This window comes from Meleagris gallopavo, chromosome 10 (genome assembly GCF_000146605.3).
Source record: "Meleagris gallopavo isolate NT-WF06-2002-E0010 breed Aviagen turkey brand Nicholas breeding stock chromosome 10, Turkey_5.1, whole genome shotgun sequence".
In the NCBI taxonomy this organism is placed as follows: domain Eukaryota; kingdom Metazoa; phylum Chordata; class Aves; order Galliformes; family Phasianidae; genus Meleagris; species Meleagris gallopavo.
In genome coordinates this window covers 18946696-18972281 of record NC_015020.2, presented here as the reverse complement: position 1 = coordinate 18972281, position 25586 = coordinate 18946696, and the positions used below count along the sequence as shown (strand labels likewise).

General features: G+C 44.3%; 1 protein-coding gene across 1 annotated transcript; it reads right to left on the bottom strand.

Annotated features, from left to right (window-relative positions):
- DNAJC6 (DnaJ heat shock protein family (Hsp40) member C6) lies at positions 1-20503 on the bottom strand. The gene is made up of 18 exons (XM_010716033.3): positions 20316-20503; positions 19477-19526; positions 19221-19369; positions 15579-15701; positions 14343-14476; positions 13303-13497; positions 12809-12926; positions 11820-11899; positions 11456-11649; positions 11264-11344; positions 10047-10493; positions 8920-9072; positions 7352-7420; positions 6683-6817; positions 4843-5100; positions 4345-4490; positions 2655-2831; positions 1-2258 (listed from the first exon to the last, which is right to left on the bottom strand). The coding sequence occupies exons 1-18, from the start codon at positions 20447-20449 to the stop codon at positions 2157-2159; spliced, it is 2745 nt and encodes a 914-aa protein (XP_010714335.1). The 5' UTR covers positions 20450-20503; the 3' UTR covers positions 1-2156.
- Positions 20504-25586: the final 5083 nt, after the last annotated feature.

Sequence of the window (25586 nt, the reverse complement as noted above, 5' to 3'; positions counted from 1 at the left end):
TGAGTGTTCATTTCAGCTTTTTAATGTATATACAAATGTTTTAGACCAGTCACAATTTCATTGAGTATATACTGTATTTACAAAAATTACAATAATTTAGTCAAACAGTAAACCTGAACATTGATAACCTCTGTCACTACCAGATATGACAAGTAATTTTTTTTTTAGTTAACTATTTTGATATACATACGTCCTAATACTTTCATGCACCCATAAAAACATTAGGGATGAAGTAATCAAAGTTTAAGTGGGATAGGGTTTCTTTGGGTAGATAAAGTTTAATGATGGGTTTGCATTTTGTGAACGTATGAGTATCCAGAGTTGTTTGCCATGACAAACCTGATACAAAGCTAACATAGTTTTCATTATTAAAAAAAAAAAGTACATTATAGTAATGAGATCCTTTTTATTATATAGGCATAGGTCACAATATCTACAAATGTGAATGAGAAACAATAAACCAACAAATCACAGGAACATGATTCACATTCCAGTTATCTCTTTAAATAAGACAAGCACATACTGGATCAAAACATTAATAAATAACATCCAGTTTGTTACTATTATCTTAAGGTCTTTTATATAAAAGGAGACCTATGTGTTGGTTTCACATTTTCAAGTAATGGTAGTAAATAATGGACCAATACAACAAAAGGATGACTTTTATACAGAAAGCAATGTACTTTGACACTCTGTCTTTGCAGTAAAAGTTTTGCCACTTGAAAATTTAAGTGCAACAACAAGTGGATTGTCTTTAAAAACCACCAGCTTTAATGACTCGCATCAGATGGCAACCTATTCCTCAAGCAGCAAATACAAATAATTTGCTGCTTATCCTCTCAATGCATCTGCCTTCCAAAGCTCAAATACAATTGTTGGTAAACAAACTGCTAGCTTCAGTGATTCTACAAAAGGAGAAAGTCAGATTTGGGGTGAAGATCATAACTTGTTTTGAACTAGGAAAGATGCTTCAGCATCAAAGATATTTCATTACGATATTATTGCTTTGGTCCATAATAAACTTCTAAGATAATTAATCTGCGCAATTTACCTCAAAAATCAGACCTGGCCCACAGATGTCTGCATGACAGCTTGTACACCGTGGTCTGAAAAGAGAAGTTGCAATGGGTTGCATTTTGCCAGGAGCCTTTGCCAAGTGCTCTGGAGCTGATAAAGGCATAGAGGTGATGCAGGTGGGCTGGAAAAAGTCTTCTGAATCCTCAGGAGGAGAGCTGTTACCTATAGACTAGGAAGTTTCTAAAAATTTGCAGTAGAGTTTTAGCTTATTGGTATTGTCTGTTGTTTGATGGATTCAAACTACTGATGAGAACTTCATGGGAAATGTAGCACATGCTCATTCTTCCCTTGTACTAAGGTAGAACCACTCTTCCCCCCCAGATCACTATTTCCCCAGAACTGCTGTTTAACAAACCATCAAGGTGCTGTTTAACATCAATTACTTGCTGTTTGCTTTAAAGACACTTACTCCATGATGCTGAGGAATTTTTTCCACACATTTCACTGCTGGACTGTGAGGTGAACTACAGTATTAATGCATAAAGCAGCAGTAAGCTGCCACACTGATCTACCCAGGCTTCAGCTTTATCTCTACTCAGGCATACTATGCTTTATGAGCAACTAAGCAGCAAATGGTGACTGTTAGAAGTGTGCCTAAACCACATCTGAGCACTTAAATTTGATGAAGTTTGATCCAAACCTAGGAAGAAAATACATCAAAGTCTGGGCTTCACCACCAGTTACAGAACTCAAGTGAAGTGTTGCCATATCACATTTCACACACACAAAAAAAAGTAGGAAATTCACCGGCTACACTGTGTCAGAGACAGAACAATCCCACCTTTTCTCAGAATGTCTTCTCTTTCACCCCACTGGAATCCAAAGGGGAAAAAAAAGGTACAAGGAACTGTAGCCCTGTGGCTCTCAGATGACAAGCCAGATGGCTAGAGTTCCTTTTGAGCTCAGGATTCTTGAAACAAGCGTAAGGAAACCTTTCTCTTGTTCTTCATGATAAGTATTAGGCTCTTTGTTTTCTGAAACTTCTGAATTTCCAGCCAGAGTTTGGTTGATCTGTGACATTTGTGACAAGAGACTATACAAGCACTAGCACAGGTCTGTAGTGGAGACTGAGAAAGTACCTAATACAAGGGTTTCTGTCCTTGGCTTTCAAATTCTGACCAGGCATCATTTAACTCCATAAATATCATCTTTGCATATTGTTCGTATGGCTGCCCAGTAGCCTGGAACAAAAACAGAAACAGGGGTATCACATCTAAGGAGACTACCAGCAGAAGACCTCTGTGCAGCTAGATTCTCAAACACATCTCGTTCACTTTCCACAAATGGTTTTCACTTATTCTTTGATGAGAAAAAAAAACACTGTTGAGGGTTGCTGACCTTGTAAACAGCTTAACAGTTTTCTGGCTCTTCAGCCTTTCTGCTCCCTAGAGCTGACAGAGTGACAGAGCAAAGAGAAGCAGCCCCAAGAGGACTAAAAGCTTTAACCAAGGCTGGAACGCTTCTACACATTTGTTTGTGTACCAATACATTGGGCAATCACATTTAACGCTTCATAATTAACCTTAATTTTGAGAACAGTGACAGTTTCTGATCAGTGTGAACTAGGAAGCCCTTACCTTGTCAGGATGAACGACAAGCACTGCCCGTCGGTAGACCTTCTTCACTTGCTCTGGAGTTACAAGATCTGCCATGCTAACAGGTTTCCACTTGGTCTCCCCTGCCCATAGCACAGTATGCATTGTGGACAGCAGGGCTCTTATATTTCTCTCCTTTCCTTCAATCCACTCCAGGATCTGAGGAGAAAAACGTGAACCTCCATTTATGCTTTACATTAGATATTCCAGGAGGAAAAGGTTTCTGTATTTGAATAGCAATGACTCCAAGGAACATCTCATATTTCTTTCCAAGCTTCAGAAAGCCTTTGGGAGATATTCATAAAAGATATTTGTCAGTCTGTACTTTGTCTTTAATTTTTATATCACCACTTGAAAGCCAAGACAGCCACAGCCAAAAATACTGCCAAAAATACTGAGTTGGGCCACTCCTAAGAACACTTTGAACAACCATTACACGGAATAGTCAAAAGATAAATGAAATGATTAACTGCGTGGATCTTCAGCAGGCTTAATTGCATACCTAAAAATAATCCTGACTGAAACTCTGCTGTGGAGGCATATCTTTAGAAGCCTTAGCTCTAGACATCCACAAAAGACACATACAGAAGCTTAGCTTCAATATAAAACTTTTTAACCTTTAAATCAGAAGCCTCAGTTCTCTCCATGAGCCTTTGTAATTCCCACTTGTAATTCAGCAGCCAAACAAAGCAGTAGGTACCCTACTTCCCTAGATGATGTCCCCCTCAGTGGTGGCCATCTTAGCCCACAGCCGCAGTTACGATTTGTGGCTTACTATTCCTCCCGCAGAGTGGGACAGAATGCATTTCCTTCCCTTTGTGACATATCTGTAGTTCAGCAATTTATTCAGGAGAGATGTGAGAATTCCAAAGTAGGTAAGATTAATGAGACAGAGGTTTCGTTCAATTAGCTGTGCCTGCTCACCAGAGCTGGAGTGACATGGCGTCCCAGCAGCCATGACAGTAACACTGAGCAAGCCACTGCTGTTTTCCAGTTTAGGACAGAAATATATCCTTGGAGTTCTAATTGCATTCCAAAGGATGTTCACATCTTCAGGAAACGTGTGAAAATGCATTACATGAGCAAACAGCAGGAAGCTCTCACTTTCTGCCCCAAGACAATCTCATTTTGGGGGCTAAGTCCCTCATTTGGTCAAAGCCTGGGTTTGGTTGAAGGACAGGAAGAGATGTTTGCTGCTCTCTTATCTGGCCTCTTTCTTGGAACACAGGGTGTTATGTTGTTGTTTTTTAATATATTTTTAGAAAACTGTTCTTTTCCCAAGTGGTATCTCTCATTTTGATGACCTAGTGGAATTTTTTCCAGGTGTTCTCCAACACCTGCAGTCTCTGACTTTGTTTTTCAGGTCACGCTAGCTCATTCCTACCTGGGATGCAAATGGGGAGCAGAGCAGTGCCTGATGCCATCAAGTTTAGACACCTACTTTATGGAAAACAAGCACGAGAGATACCATGTGGTGCAGGGGATCCTGCAGTGCTGTGGAGGATGTGTACTAGAACAGAGCACAGTTTTCTGGCACTAGATGGTCTTTCCATTTGCTCAGATGCCTCTCACACGTAGGAAGGCCAGTGACTTACTGCCCACCTCTGCCTTTCAGGGAGTGTTCAAGAGCATCCAGAATGACAGTAAGAGCATAAACAAGAGTGTTGCTTACTTTCAGTTTTTCAGGGTCCATCTCCTTAGCCATTTCTTCTTTTCTCATCTCAGCTATTGTTTTGGGTCCCTTCTTGTCCTTATGAGCATTAAAACCTTGACCAGATAACAGATCTTCGAAATCTGCAGACACTTTTGGTTTTGAATCTTAAAAAACAAGAACAAGTTGTTCTCACAGTACAAACTTATTTAACACTGCTTCCCTACCCAAGCAACTCCCCACATCACTTATAACAATCTCCCACTGATTATGAGTATGCAGGCTCTCACAAAAGAGGTATAAGTTAATGCTACATTTGAATTATTATTATTATCAAATCCCATTTGTAATCCAGGATTTCCTAGATATTAGCATGCTTCAGAGTCTAGAACAGGAAACCAGTGTTGAACTTTGAACACCATCAGCATGACTTGCTCACCAGCCTCCAACCTGCTTCGGTGCATTAAAGCAATATCACAAAGAGCCAACCTTTTAGACGCTGAATTCTGAAATGCTTACCAGCATTAGCTGGTCCTTTTCCACGTTCATTTTGCGCTCCTGGCATTGCTGAGAAACTCACGTTGTAGTTGGGCTTGTTCTGGGGTGAGGCATGGGGCATGCCTGGCTGGGCCTTGGGCTGTGCCTGCTGCCAGCCATAGCCAGCTCCCTGCTGCCAGCTGCTGCCCATGGGCTGCGGAGAGGGCTTCTGGGGTGAGGGGGGGAATCCTCCGCCCATACCCGTCGGCGTGGTTGGTTTACTGGCAAATGAAGGGCCACCTGCACAGTGAGGGGAAAGGAGCAATGGTGTGCATTAGCAAACAGAGCAATGACTCGCCTTCTGGCCAGGGAATCTCAACAAAAACTTCCAAGGAGCTGGCTTCTACTTTCAGCTTTGCCACAAACTTACTTTTGCAACATCAAGCAAAGCCCTTCAACTTTCCTGCCTCTGCTCTGCAAGCTGCATAAAAGCAAGCACCTGCCTCTGGAGCAGCAGTTTGGTGGGATAAAGCAGGAAAAGCATTGTGCAGCTAGCTGGGAACCACAGCTATGTGCCATAACCTGCTCTAGGGAACCTGCTTTAGGTGGGGTTGGATTGGGAAATATCCAGAGGACACTTCCAACTTCTGCCACTCTGTTACAGAGCTTCTGTGTTACAGTGGCACTATCAAGTCGGCGCATGTTGAAATGGTTCCTCACTATGCTGTGCTGAGGTGGTATTATCCCACAGTCATGTGTTTCAGAGCTTCTTACTCCAGAGGACGGCCCTCAGACATAGTTTGTGGTGGGTGATATTCAGCATTAATGTTTTATTACTTGAGATTAATATCCACACTCAACTTTGAGCTCTGAAACATATCACGGAAAGTGGGTCAAGTGCTATTGATTTAGTTAAGAACAACAACAATGTGGTTAAATATCCTGTGGATGCCAAATCGTTTGTTTTTGAACTCCGTAGCTGTGCTGCAGAATCCATGCTTTAAAAGCACATCCATGGCTCTGACATGAGTCTTGGCACTCGTTTTATTTTGCTCCTGCAGAGCAGCCAGTGATCCAGCAGAGGGAACTGGAAACCTAACTCCAGAACCATGCTGGTACTGACGCAAAGGAGAAAACAAACATCAGATAAAACCACAACGGCTTGCAAAGAGCTGAGGGCAGTGACAAAGGGAAGAAAAATCTATTTACCAGTCAGAGGAGCTGACATGCTGGCTTTTAAGGAAAACTTAAGACATTTGTCAGGACTGCTTTGGGGCTGAGGGTTTGCTGACAGTTCTGAGATAGAACAAGGAGAAAACGCACGTCTGAGAGCCAAGCAAACAGTCCTTCATAGCCAGGTGCAAACGAAAATGGGTTCAGATCCCACCTTCCAACAGTACAGCAAATTGGAGGCAGATTAGCGAGGAACCACAGGTTTCCTCACAAAGGAGGAAAGTGGGCCAAATCTATAAGGATGAAACAATTCCTTAAGGACCCCCACAGCTATCAAGAGCCAGAGCCTGTTCCCAGGCACAGCTCCAAGGTCTGCAGCAACCGTTCTGCACTTGGACTTAAACACAGCAGCATCTTTAGCCAGAAACAGTTGATGCAGATGAGACAGAGGTTTCACTTTGCAATCCACACAGCCTACAAGGTCCAAATTGGTGCTGGCATGCACAGTTGTTGGGTTTTTTTAATGGAAGATCAGTAAAAGTACAGATCTGTGAAAATTTACAGAGAATCAAGCAGGAGGGAATGCTTGAAAGTGGCATGCAGCTAGGTTGGGAGAGCCCATAGAGCTCTGTCACATATCAGGTTGTTCATCCTATCTCTCTAAACCAGGGGTAGCTGGTTACTTCTTTATTTTGTAGGGGATGCAAACCTGCTAAACTTGCTCCAAGAGTCCCCAGATCAGCAAATGGATCCAGTGTTTGGGGTTTAGGCTGATGAGTGGGAGTGCTATGGAGGGATCCTGTAGGACTGGTGGCAGCCGACTTACTTCCCATACCTAGGCCACCTTAAAGATAAGAAGGGGAAAAAAAAAGAAAAAATAGCTATATTTTTATTCTTATTTTAGTTGAGCACAGCTCTTACCCAAGGTTTAGTTACATAATGTTACAAGACTGATGTTAAAATTAAGTGTATTATTGTCAGGCTCCTAAGCCGTCTCAATTCAGCGTTGGCCCAGACTACTTGCACTCCCACTCACAATTAGGCTCAGCAACAAGAACATTCCCCAGACTGTCTGCAGCGGCAGAGTAATTATGATAAATGGATGTATTTTAAGAACTGGAAGCCTTCGGGAAGCAAGTTTTGGTAGGACACACATACCCTCCCAAGAGCAGAAGGAATCGTATTATAATTTAGCTGTATTGTAGGAACATAGAGCATTTCTCAGGTCCTTCTCTTGGCTCCTCAATGGGATGAAGCACAAGCACATACCACCCCTAGCACCTGTCCCACCTCAGACCCTGATCTTTTGAGGAAGGAAACAGATCTTAGGGCTCACTGAGGCTTTTTCATTAAGTGTTCTGAGCTTTTCAATACATACCTGGTTTGCTGGGCCAGTCCCAGCCACCTGAAACATCTGGCTGTATGGAAACTGTTGGTGTGCTAGAAGCTAAGCAGAATGGCTATGTATAAATATTTCAGAGTAATACAGCGAAGACAACATAATCATAGAATCATTCAGGTTGGAAAAGCCCTCCAAGTTCTCCAGTCCCAACCCCAGCCCACCTCCTCTATGCCCACTGCCCAGTGCCACATCCCCACAGCTCTGGAACACCCCCAGGGATTGTGACCCTCCCATCCATCCCCAGTGCCTCACTGATCTCTAGAGAAGACATTTCTCCTAATAGCCAACGCAAACCTCCCCGGTAATCCAGCATCTGGAAAGGGTAGGGGGCAAGGAGAGGACTGATAGCACAGGGCTGTGTCCATCTATCATTTTCTAATTAGAAATGAATTTCTGCCCTACAAAGGGCATTACAAATTTTTCCATTTATTTCTGATCTCATACTGTACAGATGTTAGTAGGGCAGGACATAGATTTACAGTCTTTGTTTTATGGCAGCTTTGGTCAGAGGCTTTATATACATATTTATAAAACCTTATCACCAGAATAATGTGGGGTTTTGTGTTTCTGAATGCATCTCAACCCAAGGAAATGTTCTATATGCAAAGGGCAAGGATGGAAAACACAGACACAGCAAAACAGCCTCCACATATAGAGACAATAAAGAAGTCTTTGCTTTAGCCCTATCAAACAAAGTCTGTACATCTATCCAGTTCACCCTGCCAGCTTTTCATTATACACAGCATTAGCAGTGTCACTTAATACCTCATCATGCTGGGATATCATTTAAATTTCTTTCATTAGTGCAGCCAGCTCCAAGTGTGACCCAAAGGTCTTATTCACAGAAGTAATACCCAGTGCCTGAGTCTGGCAAAGCAAGAATGTAAGCAGTTCCAGCAGCAGACCAGTTCCCTCCTATGTCACTCTGACTTTCCAGGGAGACCGTGCCACCCAAGGGATGTGTGTTAGACAGTGAGACGCAAAGGAATTAGTATCTGAATGTGTTTTATAGAAGGTTATGATATTGCATTTTGGCACAGGGAGAGAAAGGGACAACTAAGGGACATTTTGTTTAAACAAAGGGAGAGACTAAAAGAGTCAGATTTAACTGAATGTGGCCAGAATTAATATCAGATCTAAAGAAATCAGATACCTCTAACCAAAATCACTAAAAGATGGGTGTTTTCTTTAGCGGGCATAATATGCTGTGCTCTATTTAGCTCAATTAATGGCAGTTTGTTCAAAGTAGACCTCATAACCACAGGAATATGCGGGCAGACATTCTTCATGGTCTCTTTCCTCATGTATACAAACAGCTTATTAATTAAGTATACGACTTGAGCAAAACAAGTCTCATCGTACCACACTTCAACTGATGAACATACTTTAAGTCTAGAGACAAAAAGCTCTTTCCTGTTTAGTGGGGTCTGTGTGGTTTAGAGTCATTCCATGGTAAGCACCACTTTGCACTTAACGGCTCCATCAGATGTAAAAGCAGCATTTTGTGTTTGCTCAAATTCACTGGAAGAGCCTCGCTTTCTTACCCATGTGGAAGGGATCGCTGTGCACAGTTGGTGAAGGACTTCTTGTTGCCTGAAGGAAAGGATCACCGGGGACATTTGATGAACTGAGAAAGGAACCCAGGAGGTCTGGACCACCTTGCTTAGGGCTGCTTCCAAATGGATCAAAGGCAGATGCTGGAAGACATTTTTGAGAACTCTAAATCACCAACTTGTACAGTGACTGTGCCACAAGGCCATCCTGCGGTAGGTGCCACCAATCTCAGCCACAGCACTGCTCCAACCAGTGCCCTCCTTAACAAAATGAAAAGCAATCCCAATATTTTTGTATAAGGAAGCTGGCAGGCATTGCAAACACTTTAAATTATTAGTTGCTAAGAAAAAGTTAAGCGAGCATACTGTGCTCTGTGAATCATGTACATGTTGACATGTCAGCTCTTAAGCTGTAACTTAAAGGATTAGGCCAAACCAAACGGAGGAAGACCATACAGACATTGGATTGAGCTCAGTGTTCTTATTTTGCCCTTGGCAAAACCAGTCACCTATTCCAGAGACCCTCACCTGTTCGATTACACATGGTATCTACTTGCCCTTCTCCGTTTACTTAGTCCTCCAAAAGATCCCTCTCCCTAATAATCCATTCAACCATTCCTTCTACCAACCTGATTTCATTCATTGGAGCAATAAAAAAATAGTAATAATTTAAAAAATCTTCTTATATGGCTTATCATGTCTGCTGAACGATCAGAAACAGCAAAGCGTGCCACTGTATTTCACAGCCCAAGACCACCATCCTAGCTCCAAACCCCTACTGTTAAAAAGAGAAATCCAATCTAAACCACTGCAGGTCTAACCAGGACCCAGTGGCTAGGTTTTCTTAATTGTTAATTAGCATGTATTCTCCTCACATACATTACTGGATGCACTGGAAGAAGGGTGACTTCCAGTGCCTATAATGTAAGAAGCCAGCCGAGCATCTGGGTGAGCTCCCCAGAGACTTAAAGAAACAAACTGGCCAATCTGCTTGTGTTGGTGACTCCAGCCTCAGAGCAGAGGAACTGGACGGCCTCTCGGGGCCCCTCAGTCCCTCACTGTTCCCACGAAAAGCATACCCAGAGAGGAAAGCAGCACCCCCGCAGAGCCGGCGTTACCTTCTCCCACCCTCGGGGATGGGGACGGGGACGCCGAGGCCGCGGAATGCCGAGGGGTGGACTGCACCGATCCGGGCCCCGCCATGTGAAAGACCTCGTCGGCAGCAGGCTGTGCGCTCTGCCCCTGGGATCCCGGCCCGCCAACCCCAAACAGATCGCTCAGCAAGTCCGAGTTAGAGGGTGCAGCCGCCGGCTGCGAGGGAAAGGTTTTGCTCATGGGGCTGCCATCCAGCCCCAGCAGGTCCACGTCCTCAGGCGGAGGCGGTGCCGGCGGCTCTTGCTGCTTTTTGCCATGTTTTGGCGTCCCGTGGGGTTTGTCGCCGCTGGCATTGCTGTGTTGACTGGAAAGGGACAAGAGTTCATCATCTGACTGTTCGCTTTCCTCATGCACCAATGCTGCTCGGTCCTCTGAGGTGGGGTGAGAGCTACTTTTGTCAGATTTCTGATCTAAAATAAAATTAGGTAGCTGTTAGTTTCATCACCAGACTCCCATAGAAAGCAGCTAAAATGCAGAACAAGAAGCTATCCAGAACAGAACCTTTCAAAACGCTACCGTGGTAAAGATTTAAATTGAAGTTTTTTCTGGGCTGTGTGCTAAGCGGTCAGTGTTATTGATCAGGAACACAGGGGGCTAATTGGCTCTCTTCAAGCCCAAAGAGCAGTGAGTGCCACCCGCACAGAGCAGAGCTGCACAGGTTTCTGGGTCAGGACCAAGCACTCAGCCTATCTCCAGCATGGCCCAGAGCCTGGGCTCATTACTCATTACAAATAGTAGTGACACAAATCACCTTCCTGGCATTGCCCACAGGACCTCCTGTGCCCAGTTCCTGCCTGCACATCCCCAGTGCGATGTCCCCATGCTATGGACAGGCACCCAGCTCGCTCTCAGTGCTATGTTCTCCCAAGTACAATATTAGCAAAAAGCAGCTTTATGCCGTTTCAACGCCAAGGATGCCTAGGGTGAAGATTTCTACTGGAGCTATGTCAATAATCGGTCACGTACAGCACAAGAAGGCAATTTCTGAAGAGAATGTTGTAGGAAATTAATTTCCACTCAATTGCAACATAAGGGTGTGACCAGCAGCACAGTGATCTAATGCACAAAGCATGCTACAATCAGATCCCTCAGCAAACCTCCATGCTCCAGGGAGGGGGGAGAGAGAAACAAGTTGTTTATCTCATTCTAAGCAACCTGTCTTAAAGGCTACGCTGCGTACCTTGCCAGCTGAGAGATGAGAAGAATGCACTCTGTCCAACATTCCTGATGTTATCCTGGGGTGAATCAGTGGGACCTTTACCTGCAGCACAGAGCACCAAAATAAACAAACAAACAAATAAAATAAAGTAAAACGGAACCCCACAGCCATGTAAGTGTGCAAATCAAGTGAGTAAACCTGTGCAGCTCCCACCTGCCAAAGCAAGAGTGTCCTGATGCTCCTGATGAGAGGAGAAGAGAATGGTTGGATTGATGTCTTTTGTTGTGAAGTTCTCCCATGGAGGAGTTAACTCTGTTTGTCTATCAGTAGATTGTATTTCTATCTCCAGTATGACATGGAAAAGCTGGGGATATTTGTCTGGAGAGTCACAGGCATCCAGTTCAGGTCTAAACGGAGAGAAGCCGGTCAGTTCAAAAGGAACAGATGTTTCTACAAATCTATATCATCTTTTAATATATATGCACGCACACAGACTTTCATCTGTGAATATTCTCCTTTAGCCTTTTTAAGGCTTTTATGCTCCAGGTTTGATTAATGTTCAGCTTAAAATACTCACTTGGTGAATTTTAATGTGGTTGTTCCCAGGGCTATAAATCCAGTATGAAATTGAATTTGGAATATTTGTGTGTTGGTCATCTGAAAAACAGAGCACCTTAATGAACAAGTGCTTAAACTCATGAAATTCAAATATTTGTTTATATTGCACATGCAGATGGTTAAGTCTATCCTACTATCAGTTACTATATAGATTAATAACTGCTGTATAAGCTAATTCATTCTGTTTGTTCTATAGAAAATAGAACTTTCCCTTCTAAAACTCCAGTATTTCCACCTGCCTTTAATTTTGCTGCTGCCCTGGCAGGGGAGTGTCTTCACAGTGTTTGGGAACATGCCCTCATTTCCAGGACCTACTTGGTCTATTCTTGCACTTAAATGAAACTGATGTCTATTTCCACTGAATACAGTGGAGCAACAGGTAGCCCAGGAACATACAAGACCATTTCATTCACAGTAGGAACTTCAGTAAAGCACTGCCTATACAGCAAACAGCACCAGTGATGAGCTAAGAAGAGAAACATTCATCAGTTGCTTTGCAATTTTTGCCTGTTATCCATAACATTCAAAAAGTTGAAGGCTGTTCTAGAACAAGCAACTCTGACGCCATCCAGGAGGGATAGCTCAGTCAGTCATGATCACTGGAGATAAAGAAAAAATATTCTCCCATTTTCTTAGAGGGCATAGACAGAGGTTTTGGTGGTGTTTTGCCTGAATCAGTTACTGATGGGTTGGTTTCTATCTTCTGCATCACCTGGAAGGATCCTACACCCTATCGATATGCACTGTAAAGAGACACAGGAAGCATCAAGGACTTCCTCAAATGCTTTGTTTTCACTTGGCACCGCTCAAATTTATGCTAAGTCTATACTCAGGTAAGGAAGCCTTCTATATCATGAGTGCCATCTGCATTCTTAGACCCAATATTCGGGCCCCTCTTTGTTAGCTACATTGCCTCTATCATGCAAGAGAAATTAAACAAACTCCTACTTTTGCTTGAAGGCGTCCCCCTATGGTTGACCTCATATGGTAGACGGAAACAACAACATCTCCATGGACAGTGGCTCCCAGTGGAATTAGAACTTTCCCTTCTTGCACACGATATTCTCTTCAAGGGGACAAGAAGAAAATCTACAGTTAAGTTCCCTTCTACAACGCCATTACCACCCAACCCCAACATCAACATCAAAATTACCATCTCGCTCAGGTTGAGCCAACAGAATCATTCTGCTCAGTGTGAGGTTGATTTGAAACAGAAACACTTCACAGGAGAAACTAGCGTAGCACCAAACCATCTCAGTGAGGGTACCCAACTGAGAAACCTTCAAACTGACCACGGCAGTTTAATTCAATACTAGGCACCAACCTTCAATTAATATCCGCACCCCATGATTTATCAGACAGTCTGGCAATGACCACAGCACAGATACTGGACACCTTACAGCAAAGCATCCTAAGGATGGTAGGAGAGCACAGCAACTCACTTCATTCTCTCATACTCTTGAGATGTGGTCAGGATTCTGGTCTCTCCACTGAGGATGTCGCAGAAGGGCCGGCACCCATTTCTTTGCTTGTTGAAACAGGGGACTGGGCTGAGGGTGACTGACTTGATAGTAAGAGGCTTGCAGTGAGGAATGACCGGCTTGTCTGCTATTAGATCGCAAATGTATCCTATGTATCTGCAGATAGAGAAAGCCATCACTGAAACCTTCATCCCAGGTGATCAGTTTTCATTTTATTTTACGTGCACATGCCATATGAAGTACTTAGTCATGGGTCATTATTTCTCCACACATAACACTACATCTTCTGTTTTCTCTGACAGGCAGTGTTGCCTCTGCTTCATGACAACTATAAACAAGACATTTTTACAGTGTAAACACTATAAGGATGAAGCTGGTATTGGGAGGGGGGTTCACCAAAGCCCTATTAACTACAGACTTGTCAGCTTTCCTGAGCCAGAGCACAAAACTATTGTAAGATTTGTTTTTATTCCTCCATTACTATTACAATGTGGGTGAAATGGAAGTGGCCATAAACATCAGTTACGACCTGCCAAAGCTAAGTAGCATGGCTAATGCACGAGCACTGCTGATGCTGCAATAGGAGTCCTGCATTTTAACTCCGTTGCCTCCTGCTGGCACCTTTGGGACTGGGTGGACAGGATGGGGCATGCATCATATGCATCCTTTAGCTCACATGCATTATTCTGTGAAATAATACAGTATCTCAGGTTGGAAGAAATTTCTGAAGGTCATCTTGTCCAGCTCTCTGCCCAGCACAGGACCAACTTCAGCATTGCATCCAGCCTCAGAGCTGGATTATGCTGCTCACGGTGATCCCCAGCCAAGGATCTCAGAAGTCAGAGATCCCACAACTGTTCTGGACAACCTGCTGCACTGCCCAATTCCTACCTTACCCCCTATTTCTGGAGAATAAAGCCAAAATGGAATGCATGTCTCAGTCTAGGAGCTGGGAACGCATTGCCAAAACACACACGTAGCATTTAGCCAATGTACTCTACCTCCTGTGAGATGGCCACAGTACAATTCCAGGTCTCTTTGTGTTCAGCAGCTGCATAGCAGGGCCTGGATTAGAGAAGAGGTGACAGAAACAGAACATCGCGCTGACCAGAACTGCTGAGGCTGCACGGCCATCCTGGTAGGGAGAGCAGGGCGAGGGAAGAAATGTATAAGCATCAGAGTCAGCCTTCTAATTCCACCCAAACACTCTCTACTCTCCCTTAAGTCACCCCAAATAATTTCTCTGTAAAGTCTGGTAATGAGACCGCACTACAGTGAATTTCCAGCCTGAGGCTTCAGTGAGCTGCAGTGGCCTGGATCAAAGATGAGATTCACAAGCAGCCAAAGCTGAGGATGGCTCAGACTTGCTCCCATGCCCGGTATGTTTTGCCTCCAGCTGTCCCACAGGATTTGCCATGCAGAGGTGACCCAGACCCAGCATCTATCTGAGGTTAACAGGCTGCTTGCCTTCGCAAGTTTAGCCAACTGCCTCTGAAAGGATCTCTCAGGTTCATACAAACTGAGTGGGCTTCTCCAGACTCTCAGAAAATGTTCAAAAGGACTCACTGCCCTTCATAGCATTATCCTGACATTCATTACCCAAAGGCCAGTAAAGATGTTTGACTCTAGAGCTAAATTTCCAAGATTGGAGCCATCAAGTGCATCTCAGTCTGTCTGAACCCAACTCATGTCCTGCAGCCACAGCTCCACTACATGAGGCAGGAACTGCCAGACCCAGACGTAAGGTTTGCACAGTTTGGGAGCACTCATTTCCTCAGTTCCTTCCAAGTTAACCCTGATGAGGGCTGACAGCCTCCTGGATTTAATTTAGGCTCCAGGAACAGAACAGAAGTGTCCTCTTGGGCATTACAGTCAACATCAAAGGTTGTTCGGGGGTAAATTAAAGCTAGTCATACAGAATGACACCACCCTCATACATCAGGCCTGTGTTCCCACCTTGAAATATCTTTACTGGGGAGTCAGCAGCCCATGGGCTATGGTGCACAATGCAAGGCAGAAAGTAACTGGACAGTCACTGCAGGAGACTAACTACGTCAGGTTTAGAGTTAAACAGAACTCCCCTCTATGCATTTGCTTCCCTTTCTATAGGAATTGGTTTTATCACACTTTTTTTTAGAAATTGTTGCCATCCTTGCCCACAGACACAACATTTGCAACATGCAATGTGACTTACAACTCACAGGTCTGAAAATGTGGTTCCTTTCTGCTGTACTTACCATACAGTGGATGACACACACGTTTTTGGGGTTCTGCTGTAGCCAGTTGTGCATGTTCTTGCAGACAGCAAAGAGATTGTGCAGACTGGGCGCCTGTCGTACCGGCCAGCTACATTCAGATACCTGCAGGAATTGCACCATGAGCACAGCCAGCTTCATGAGAGTATTAAGCAGTGCATGCTTTTTCAAATGCTTCCTGCCAATAAAACGCACTAAATTCAGCAACCTAGAGTTATGGACATGAGACCTACTCCATCACTTCTCGTGCCTAATTCTGATCTCTGACTTTAGTGAACTACAAAGGGACAAACAAAAAGGAATTCTCAGTTAAATAGCCCGGTACTGATGGATTGCCATTGGCAATACTTTGTTAACAATTACATTCCAAGCCAGATTATCTTGAGTGGCCTTCCATGGCACTCTAGACTCACAGCTGCACACTGAGCCCGGTAAAAAGCCTTCAAAAAAGTCATTCCCAGAAACTACAGCCCCGATTTGTGAAGGATACTGAGCATCTGTTGCTGTCAGTGCAATAGAACTTTCAAGCCCTGTTTGACAGAAATTAGATTGATCAAAAGGAAACTTCTGTCTTAAATAAATACATAAATAAATAAATAAATATGGTCTCTGTGTAAGCACAGTTAATGATATGAGCAGAAAAATGAATGACTTCTTGGAGCTGAAAACCCACAAACTCTGAAGCATGTCTGGTTACCATTCATCAATATATCAGCTCTGAGTCATGACACATTTCAAGAACAGTCTCTGCAGTCTCAAACAGAACATCAAATAGCCTACTGCAGACATCCCTGCTTCATCTGGTTTTAATTGAAATGTCTTTACTGAACATCATTTCTGGCTAGAAGAAATTTAAAGGAGAAAAAAGCATTTAAGACAAAGGATTGCTTTTCTCTCTCAGCTGACGTTTGGATTCCGCTTGAAGAGAACCAGGGGGCAGGAAGCAAATTGTCTGCAAGAACTACGAGGTGATCACAAACATTTCTTCCACTCTTCAACAGACCCAAAATACCAATAACATAATGGAGATATAGGTGCCCAACAACTATTTTGTGTTATCAGGCCAAATTCTCCTCCCGATCCCAAGAACTTCTGCAACACTTCTGGCAGCATGAGATCCGCTTGCAGTCAGAGCACCAAAACACCAGACAGACATTGCGAGTGGCTGCTGGAATTAATATGACCAGTGATCTTTCACTGCCAGTTCTCTGAATAGGCCTCATGACAACACTGTCAGGCATCTGGAAAAGCCATTATCACTTATCAAGTAAATAATACACATTTCCCAACAGTCCACAATTATTTATTTACTTTGTCTATAATTACACATCTGTCTGCTGGTTGGCAATTAGGAAATTAAAAGCACGTTATGCAGCATTTCGTTTATTTCAAATATAACCTCAGCAATTCTTGTGAAAGGCAACCATGCAGAAAGTAACAGGAGCTCAACTGGAGCTCTGGAAATATGCAGCTAGTGCTTGTTTTATTCCAGCAGTGGGGCTGGAACAGCCAGGAACGTGACTCTGCAGGGACTCCGAAGCGTGGCTTTGTTTAATGCTAGATTTGAGTTATATGTTCTCAAACTGCTCACGTTCTCTCCAGCAGATGTGAGCTCTCCTGCTGGGCAGCAAGGGGAGCAGAGCACAACCAGATTAGAGCTCTGATTGCTTGCATTCCCTCTCCTCTGCACTGGGCTGGGCACTCAGGACTTTGTGCCCCACCTCGAGGCAGACAATGGCCCCACAGGGCATTTACTGTCATCTCCCTCCTGTGCCATGGCTTTGGTCTTAGAGCACAGGAGTTCTAAAGAAGATAGGAATTAAGAAGCCATTCATTTCAAAGAACAACTGTCTCTCTCAAAACTTGAGCTCCAAAACAGAAGATACTCTCCACGTGATTTCACTTTCTTGGTGGCCTGTTAGTATCTTGTTCCCCAATAGAGATGAGGTTCAAATTCATATTTACAATTGTTTTGTGTTTCATCTCATCTCACGCATTTTGTTGTACACATTTCATCTTCCTGAGGGATACTTGGAGTCTGTATTTCCTAGCTCATCACCTGAAAGTAGAATGTCTTATTGAAAGATCCATCATTTCCTCTGTGTGTGTGAAAGCAATACAAAGCTCTTAGTCAGACTTCAGGAGTGACATATGAAGTAGCTGGCAAGTCTCATAGGAAGGGTGGGAGATGAAGTACAGTGGATGGAGGAGTAATGGCCAGGTCGACTAATATACCAACGGGTGTTTCTTTAATGCTGGGCTGTCAAAAGTAGATTTGTCTCCTCACTGACACTGACGCACCAAACCCAAGCAAGACTGAAGATTTACAGCCCTTTTTAATTAGCCTCTCTTGTTCATTTACTTCACGACCTCATATTTGAAGCCATATGCTTCAGACTGCTTACTGATTGCTGAGAAATCTGCTTCAAGTCAGTGAATATCTGTGATCAGAGCAATTGCTGAGGATGGACTCAGCTACACCTCAAGCTAACACGAGGCATGGGGCTCATCCCAACAGAGGGTTCAGTCCAGCAGCTGATGCTGCCTTTTCAGCTGGAGTTAATGAAAGATAGAAAAAAGAAAATCATCACCCCCTTGTGGGAGAGGGAATAAACAGGAAGCTTTCTGAAAGATGAGATCTAATCTTGCATTTCAGCAGCATTATTTTGTAGAGATATCCTATAAAAGCCATTGATGAACCAGAGCCCTGAACTGTTCCCTTATGACATCCTGGATTTAGAGAAGGAAAGTGAGTGGAGAAGGACAGAGTGGAGGTGTATCTTTTAAATGTAATATGCTATAGAAAAAGCCAAAAATGCATCTTAGATGCAGTTCCCAGCCCCATGCTTTACATGCTAAGTCCTCCTGCTTGACTAAACACAAGTGGAGGACTCTTCAACATGAAAACAAAGTACCTTCTTTTATGGATCACTTACTTCAAAGCACTTTTGTTAGAAACCTTGCAAGGCCATCTTCAAATTCCTATAAAGCACCTCATCCCCCCTCAGATGATCTCACATGGTAACCCATGGCTATAATCTGCTCCAGGCACTGCCAGCACTTGGCTATTTGTTAGGAGTCTCAGTAGCGACCCACTGGGGCTCAGACACCCCACATCATACACTTGAGTCTGTGTATTAAATAAGGTGAGCTTCAGAAGGAGTAAGTGCATGAGAAACTAAAGGTTATTTCTTTGCTGCAGCTTCTGACAGCAATCATAGAATCGTTTTGTGTGGGAAGGTTCCTTTAAAGACCATCTGGCCTTGCAATGAACAGGGACATCCACAACTCCATCAGGTGCTTGAGCCCCATCTCCTGATCTTCGATGTCTGCAGGGATGGGGATCTACCAGTGTAGAAGCCAAGAGCACACAGACTCATCTCAGTGCAATGCCACTCTCACAGACTCCTAACACATCTCATTAAGTCCTGAACTTTCCATCTCCTTAGTCCCTGAAGCCCTGGGTATCAGCTAAAACCCAAAAATGACCACAGCAGCTTTAAAAAACCTATAATTCCTTTTCCATCTTATTACATTCTGCCACACACAGGAGAGACAGGAGCAGGATCTTTTGCCACCTTTCAGTTTCCCCCCACTCCTGTTAATCCCTTGGAAGATACTCACCCTGTTGTGAAACTTGGCACTGCGATAGTACTTGGGTGACAAATTGAAGACTGTGTAGTGGTCAGGGTGTCTGGAATCCAGAAATGTCCGGACATCTTCAATGTGGTTCCTGAATCCCAGCTCAACGCCTTCAGCCGGAAAAGACATCACTAGAAATGTTAAGAACAAGCTAAACTGAGCGTGTACCATTTCATGCTTATGAACCTCTGAGCCCTGAGACATTACAAGCTTTATATATCTGGTAAGCAGCACTTACCTATGATTCTCGAGGTAATGTATGAAATATCTAGCTCTCCCTTGGTGTAACTGAAAGGAGACAAAGAAGGAGACAGATGTAACACCCATATTTACAGAAGACAGTGCTTTTACAGGAGAGAATGATCTTAGAACTGATGATTTGTACTTCATCTTTGTGTTTTAAGCAGAAGCTATAGATAGCTTACTGTAGACGGTGACCCAGCCTTCCTTTTAAGTGGACCCCCAGTAAAGTCCCTTTTCCCTTTTGTCATTAATTTTCAGTGCCAGTTCTTAGAAGAAATCTCTAGCAATTTAACACTTTGTCTATCAAGGTCTCTGAGGAGTTGCATCCATTACATGTCTTTAATTTACTGTAGCCCCACATTCCTCAGAGGACGATGGAGCACAAAGCACAGGAACCATTGCCAGCAGAACTGACCAAAGCAAAGTCACCTCAGCCCTTTCTTCAGCTCAAGAAGTGGCTTTAGCAAATGGAACAGTTACATCAGCGTAAAGAGTCCTGTACTTTCAATGACAAACGACTCAAGCAGAGGCTGAGCAGAAGGACCCCATAGGTGTTAATGAAGGAAGAGACCAAATGCCCCACTGCCATTGGGAAGGCCTTTTCCAGGTTTCTGGATGTTGATCCTCATTCATTACGAAGCTTAGATACTTACTTTGGTCTCCTGCTTCCTCGAGGCCAAATACCCAATTGCGAGACAGAATTACAGAAGTGATTTGTGATTTTCCCCTCCACCTTCGTTAGGTCAGCTGTTGTGCCAGCTAAGATGGCAGCTCCGACCAGCACCCTGCAGCTAATGATATTACCTGCATTTGCCTGCCTCAACTGTACCATACCTGGCAACAGATTGCATGACCTTCGAAGACGTATCTTTCAGAGTATCCTTTAGGTTATCCTTCAGATTGCTGAAGAGCCTCCCTGCTCCTCCTTTCACCATATCCAGCAAGCCTCCCCCATAGCTGGACTCCATGTCCGGTGATGAGGCACCTTCAAATACAACAGAACCAAATCCAACATCACTTGTTTGAAACAAACTCACAGAGCCAACAAAACCATTGCTCTACTCAGACCGAATGTATTCATGAGCCTTGTCACATATTGAGCAGGGCAAAAGAAGTTTTGCTTATTAAAGTCATGATTGTCTAGAGATTCAAATCACAGAATATCCCAAGCTGGAAGGCACCACCAGGGTTATTGAGTATAATTACAGAAGGCACGTTCTTGTTGCTAGGCACAGAATCCATCAGCAACTCAGCACTGTGCGTAGGTTAATTGGTTTCTGGTACAGGATGGACAACCACCAGTCGAGCTCCCTCACTTCTCAACACAACCCAAACTCTTCAGCACACAGCCAAGGCCAAACCAACAACACTTCCACGGGGACAAGAAAGAGACATTTGTATATGCCACAGCTCTTTTGTGTAACTCACAGCTTCAAGTTGCACTGGGGCTGGATGACTGAAGGTTGTCTTATCACCACATGCATAGAGGACACCCATGACTGTGCACAGAGCAGAAACCATCAGAGCAATCTCAAGTCACTTAAGAGATCAGTCTGATTTGTTTGAGTGGAAGATGGCAGACAGAAAAGAAGAAAGTGCAGGAATTAAACCCTCTTGCTGACAAATAGAACATTTTTGGATATTCCTATTGCAGCATTAACACAGGAATCAGCAAATTGATGGGGAGAAAGCAGAGCAGGGCTCATCTCCTTTTCTTTCCAAGCTTTTTCCTCACAGCTTGAAACATCATGAAGTTGCAAAGTCAGTAGGAGACTAACATAGAACAAGAGCCATTTAAATCATGATTTTGATGGACTGTGACGTGGCACTCCTCCTCACAAAGTTGCATTTTGCAATTATACCAGAATTACTATTCCAATCTCTTAACCAAGACCCGATTCATTGCAGCTACTCCTATTATATCACTGCTGTGTTAACAGCATATATCATTCTTAGAAAAGTAAAGTATAATAAGTTGAAGGTAGACTTGAGTAGACATGGTTTTGCTTCATTGTAGAACTAAGTTGTTGGAAACAAACCAGTAAAATTATATTTTTAACTGCTTATTATCTATAAACAAAGCTCTTGGCTACCTAAATTACTAAGACTCAACTGTCTGATCTAAGCAAGTTTTGACTACATTACCTTAATTATACATTTGTTACCTCATTACTATATCAGATCAGTCAGAAAGTTAACTACTGCAACAAGCATCCTATAGAAATGTGTGCCACAGTCTCAAGTAGTTTTAATAAGCAAGACTGCATCCACTAAGAGCTGCCTTTCACAGAGCACCCGGGAAGTCTGAAAACATTTGTCCTGCTTCAGAGCCATGGGACAAAATGTAACAAGAACATTCTATCCATTATTAATTACTCCAGCACTCAGAAAAGTGGGAGATTTGTCAAGGTTAGGGCAGGTTGGTGGCACTGACTCTGCTTATCATACGTTTTGCTGAGAGACCTTACAGCTCTAACTCCTTTGGTTCTGTAGAATGCCTGCTATTGAAGTACCACACTACAAGAAGAAATATTCTAGGGGCATTAAGACTATTAAGGAACATGAAAAATACTATCTCTAAGAAAGTCCCCATCAATTTACTGTGTAAAGTACCAAACCCACTTAAATGCCATTCACTCTTTCAAATATGGAGGGAGATATCAATAAATATGGAATATATTGATAAACAGGAGACTCCATGGGTCAAGTGATGCTACTTATTCTGCTGTGTACAAAGGATGCTTAATGCACGGTGATGTGGTTGTGATCTACATGATGCACGTGCAAACCGGGATGTTGAAGGCAATATCTTCTCCTCTTTATTGCATTCATAAAAAGATTGAGAGCATCAAGCCCGATTCGGAGCAGAGGATGCCATCTCACGATACAGGAACATTTCTTTTCCAAACCAATTCTAAGTATCTATTTTGAGTGCGATTAAAGAATAAAAAGAAAAAAACAATTAGCTCATTGGCTTCCAAGTGGGGAATCGGTGTTTGATCTCTCTTCAAACACTCTGCTTTCACATTAGTGTGTTAGGAGACCTGAGGGAGGAGGGAAGAAGTGATGTTCAGAAGGTGCTCTCAGTTCTGCAGGTCCACTTTTAAAAGAAAGGAAGGGAGAAAGATGGGAACTTGGAATGAGGAAAGCAGGGGCAAAGAGAGCTGAGGACCAGTGGGTGATGGACACACTGTATTCTTGGAAACTCTCTAAGAGAGTAAAAGAAAGCCTTTGAGAATATGGAAAACGTAGAATCTTCAGGAAATGAGAACTGCAGCACAGCAGCATTTGGCACAGCACCCCATGCAGTGATTTGCTTGGGCATCTTTCAGTCACTGGGTCAGAGCAGCATCCTCAGTGCTGTCTTTCTGTTAGCAACTATGACACGGTCTTTGTTACACAGAGGAGCAAAACAAATAGATTCAAGGTCCCTCCCAATAGGCAGCATTTCCTGCAAAGCACAAAGATGTGCAAAGGAATGACTGGTCCCAGCAGCAGAGCAGAAAGCGTTAATGCATTAGCACACAGATCTGACAGCATATGCAGAAACCCACAAGAACAGCCAAAAAATCTGATTAAAAAGAAAAAAAAAAGCAGCCTGCTCCTGCAGATTTTGCTGAATAGAACATTTCTGTGCTAAGTCCCTCTTGAGAATGGGGACCTTCAGAGCTCCTGTAGACCCTTCTGAAGGACACCAGGAGTTTCACAGGCAGGAGCTGTGGGACAGGGGCACCTGGGCAGGCAGAGCCCTGGATTTCAGTGCTGCAAATGAGGTAGCAGTCATCCTTGTCTGCCCTCAACCCCAAGCCAGGCCACAAGGATACTTGTTGGGCCCAAAGGGAAGAGCTGGCCATCCCTTGTACCCAGACAGACCTGGAGATAAGCACCATTTGGGCAAGACATAACTTAGTGGCAGCTTTTTCTACCTTTTAGCTTGTTAGCACACAGCAGCTCAGTTAACTCCAGCAGTGTGCTAGTTGCTGTCTAGAAGTCTTGTTATGGAGAATTACTTTTGATGCATGAGATGCATCTTGCTCCTTATGCAGCAAGAACTCTCTATTAACCCAGTTACAGGACATTCCCTGGCAGGCTCCAGAGAAATGCCTCTAAACTGTATTCATGGCACAGGTTTCACAGGGATCACTTGCTAACTGCAGCCTTTTCATTTCCCAATGAAGGAATGGTTCACATTGGGCTTTCACTGAAGCACAGCACACCTGAGCTGCGGTGCGCAGGTTGGCTCTCGTTGGCTGATGGCAGGCATCATCTCTGCATGATGTGCTTTGGGCCAATGGAGCATTGTGGAAGAAAGACAACTTCCACCGAACTGCAGAACCACAGAATGAGTTGGGCTGGAAGGGTCCTCTCGGTCCCAACCCCAGCCACAGGTAGGGACACCATCCACAGTCCCAAAGCTCCATCCATGGCCTCGGGCACCTCCAGGGATGGAGCACCCACACTGCTCCAGGCAGCAGTGCCAGGGCCTTACCACCCTCGTGGGGAAGAATTTTCTCCTAATATCTGGCCTGAATCCCCCCTTCTCCCCTTTTTAATTTTAAACCGTTCCCTCCTTGTCCATCTGGCTTCTCCCATTTGGCTGATAAGCTGGAGTTTGGCTTTGTTACAGCTGAAGCTTCTTGCTCTGAGCTAATGCCTCCCCCAGGAAGGAACTGTTTGGAGTCCAGGATAAACCTCCAGCAGCCACCACCAAAGCACCATCCTGCTGCACCTCCCTGCAGAGCTCAAGTGCGTTGCACAGGAGTGTTCTGCCACAGTCTCATCAGCAGCCACTGGGTGGAATTCCACACATCTGGACAGACTGCAGGTGAAGGAGCCGCTGCACAGCACCAGCCTCATGCAGTATGGATGGGAGTTGGAGAGCACTGATATTTTATTAAAGCACTTCAGATCTCTCCTCGTTCTCCAGCTAATTTCAGAGCATCAGGAAAAAGATGTGCAGCGCAGGAGAACCCCAAGCACAAACAGCCAAAACACCACAGCAGCTGCTGCATCAGGAGAGACTGAATCCCACCAAGAGACCCTCTGCAATGTGCTCGCCTTCAACACAACAAAACCAGCAACAGGAGCCTATTAGCCATGCTACAGAACTAACCTGCATGCAGACAGACAGCTGACGGATGGCACTGCTTTGCTCACTTGCCTGTTATGGAAGCTTCTCCTGCATATCAGAAATGTTTGGTGGGTTTCCAAGCACTAGACCCCCCAGCAACCCACACTGCTAAGAGCCACAGGCTGTGACTTCCAGCCCCGCTGGGAATCAAGCCGACATTTAAGAGGCATTTAAGACTCTGTCAGTCGGTGCTGATGAAGCAATACTTGGCTTGGGAGCGGGAGGTGAAAGCAAGACGTCTGCAAATGGAGGATCAGGCAGCTAAGTGCTATATGTCGTAGGTTACTTAGCAAGAGTAAACAAACCCTTTTTTCATGCCAAGGGCAGACAAAATGCAGACATGAAACCACAGGAAAGAAAGCAAGTTCACCTCAGCCTGTCCATGCTATGCAACACGATCTCCAAGGTCACACTCCTTTTGCTCAGGGAGCTACTGTCTGTGCTTCCTTTAGAACCACAGAACCACTCAGGTTGGAAAAGCCCTCCAGGATCCACAAACCTGCCCCAGCCCAGCCTCCCATGCCCACTGCCCATGTCCCTCAGTGCCACATCCCCACAGCTCCAGGACAGTGAGTCCCCAGCCCTGGGCAGCCTGTGCCAGTGCTGACCACACTTTGAGAGAAGATATCTCTCCCAGCATCCAACCTGACCCTCCCTTGGCACAATCCGAACCAGCGACCAAAGTACTCCATACCATTCCATAATTCCATTATTTCATCTCTCCTTTAAGCCAAAGCAATGGGGCAGCTTTGGGAATATCAGATGCTTTTCTGTGTTCTGCTTCTACATTGCCACAAGAGCCTGACCCTATGCTGAGATTAAGCTTGTAGTTGCCTCATACACAGCCCTCTCCCAGTGTTCTGGAAGCACTGAGCCCTCCCCCAGGGTTGGGGCTGCCCGTCGCTCTCCCCAGATGGAGTGGGGCACAGTGGGGAGCCAGAGACACAGCACAGGCACCCTGAGCTGGGCAGAAA

Excerpts from the sequence above, each read along its gene's own strand:
- DNAJC6 (XM_010716033.3), bottom strand. The coding sequence starts at position 20,449 with ATGGAGTCCAGCTATGGGGGAGGCTTGCTGGATATGGTGAAAGGAGGA. Across the intron at positions 19,527-20,315 it reads GTCATGCAATCTGTTGCCAG|TTACACCAAGGGAGAGCTAG; the intron begins GTATGGTACAGT and ends GTCTCCTTTCAG. Across the intron at positions 13,498-14,342 it reads CTGTGGCCATCTCACAGGAG|ATACATAGGATACATTTGCG; the intron begins GTAGAGTACATT and ends CTCTATCTGCAG.